The following is a 2302-nucleotide window of genomic DNA, read 5'->3' on the forward strand; positions in this document are numbered from 1 at the left end:
CCCCCCGCCCCTACCCCGGGTCCTCGGCTGATGGAATGCCTGAAAACCTGGTGGGCAGATGTCTACAAGAGGGACTCCTCCCTCGACGCCCAACCAGGTCTCAGTAATACCCGCCAGGTCCGCACCCCCCTCTAAAATAAGGTCTTGTATGAGGGGGGCCTTATTTACCACGGACCTGGCGTTACATAACAACAGCCGAATTTTTTTCCCTTCTAATGCATAGCCATTTCCTTATTTTCCTTTCTAAGACAGTCTTCTTCATGTTAATGACCTTCAGATGAATTAAACTGCTATAACTTCCATTACTCACTCACAGAGAACATGTCTAAGGCCTGTATTGGGTGGGATAATTGTTAGTGGTAAAGTAATATTTTTACAGTGTGCCAAGTGGCAGATTGCCCTATAAGGGCAAAAAAGGGCAAGGCTCCTGTAGGTTTTTACATTGCTCTGGAATAGAGGAAATTATCAATAGTATTTTTTACTACCAAAAAATACTGCACCTTCCTTTTTTTAAGTGTTTGTCAGAAGAGCAGAAATCCTGCATGCTGTTACATCTGATTATCTCATTTCTCTTTTTTTAAGTCACATCTTAAAAAAACTAAAGATAAATATTATTGATGTAAACCATCCTGGGTGTCGGGTGCGAAAAATCAAGACCACGTGTTCAGTTCCAGTTAAGCTGATTTATTGCTTGTGCCTATATACAAGAATCTAGTAGTCAACTAACCATCAGCACTAAATTGATGCTAGATAAGAATTCAAGAGGGGTTGGACTTAGGCTGCTTGATTCCTCTCTTGACTCCACTCCTAGGCTGTCCTTCTCCTAAATCGGGCTACACTACTGTTTAACCCAGTTGTAAACTGAGATTGACTAGCTAAAAGTATATATCCTACATCTCGCCCAATCTTTCTTCGTGTGGGCTGTAGTAGCACAGATTGTGGTGAAAAAGAATAAGCCATATCTCAAGGAAGCTTCTCCATCATTATGGGCATTCTTAGAGAGCCTCTGATAAGCTTCTAATGAAGCTTTAAGAGTTCCTCTCAGAACAGTCTAAGAAGTGTGGCATTAAAATAATTCTCATTGCTTGCCTAACATACAAGACTCATTGAGAATAAATGTGAAAGATCCCCTTGATCAGTAGAGGGACCCTCTTGAACAGTCTCTGATCTTTATTTGCCTTTGCAGGTGAGATTGTAGTGGTGCGGGTTTGCCCTACCCAACAGGAAACGGCTACCCTGTTGCAGAAAGTCCTGGATCGGAAACAAACAGCCGCTGAATTGTTGGCAGCTGCTGTTCATCAGGAAGTCGTGCTTTCCGACCCAGCGTTGGACAATGTGGCTGTGACCATCTCGACTGACAGCTTGGCTGTATGGATTGACCCCATAGGTAAACAGAACGGCAGATGAAAGTTGGGCATCGGAAGCCATTTACATGATCTTCCTCTAGTGCTGAGTTTTGTATACAGATAGTCTTTGACTTATGACCACAATTGAGCCCAATGTTTTTGTTGCTAAGCGAGACAGTTGTTCAGTGTATTTTGCCCCATTTTACAACCTTTCTTGCCACAATTGTTAAGTGAATCACTGCAGTTGTTCAGTCAGCAACATAGCTTCACTGCTAAATGAATCTGGTTTCCCCACTGACTTTGCTTGTCTGAAGGTTGCAAAATGTGATCACATGATCCAGGGACATTGCAACCATCATAAATAAGAGTCAGTTGCCAAGCGTCCAAATTTTGATCACTTGACCATGGGGATGCTGCAACAATCATAAGTGTGGACAACAGTCATAAATCGCTTTTTCAGTGACGTTATAATTTTGAAGGGTCACTAAATGAACTGTTGTAAGTTGAGAGCTACCCATATGTGGCATAGACTGGAATATATAAAAGAGAGTTGAGGACTCTCACATCCAGTCTTGTTCCTAACCAATTGTGATATTCTATCTTTCCAGGTGTCATTTCCTAGCCTGTATCCAATATACCTTGATCAGGCATAGAGTTGATACTATTTTTAAAGTCTATTCTAGTGGGCATTCTGACATCTATTGTTCCGATGTGAAGTCTTGCTGAAGGAGTGAAGAAATTCTCCCTTTCTTACTTCTCTCTTTTCAGATTCCACTAATCAGTACATTCGTGGGTATGGCAGTGTGATGCCAGTGAATGGCATCTATCCATCTGGACTTCACTCAGCGCTTGTGCTGATAGGAGTATACAACCGTCACTCGGGTGAGCCCGTCCTTGGCATCATCAATGAGCCTTTTTTCCAGGAGGAGCTGCCAGCACACAGGTAACAATAGCAC

The 2302-nt window shown here is 42.6% G+C and overlaps 1 protein-coding gene across 1 annotated transcript in view; it reads left to right on the plus strand.

Moving 5' to 3' along the window:
* LOC107300809 (inositol polyphosphate 1-phosphatase-like) overlaps positions 1-2293 on the plus strand; it is a 9215-nt gene extending 6922 nt beyond the window's left edge. Inside the window, exons 3-4 of the mRNA XM_015830099.2 lie at positions 1187-1387; positions 2115-2293. Of these exons, the coding sequence (XP_015685585.2) occupies positions 1187-1387; positions 2115-2293 (380 nt within the window). The remainder of the gene's footprint in view (positions 1-1186; positions 1388-2114) is intronic.
* The last annotated feature ends 9 nt before the right edge of the window (positions 2294-2302 follow it).

The sequence above is a fragment of the Protobothrops mucrosquamatus genome, unplaced genomic scaffold, assembly GCF_001527695.2.
Source record: "Protobothrops mucrosquamatus isolate PMUCROS unplaced genomic scaffold, P.Mucros_1.0 scaffold8532, whole genome shotgun sequence".
In the NCBI taxonomy this organism is placed as follows: Eukaryota; Metazoa; Chordata; class Lepidosauria; order Squamata; family Viperidae; genus Protobothrops; species Protobothrops mucrosquamatus.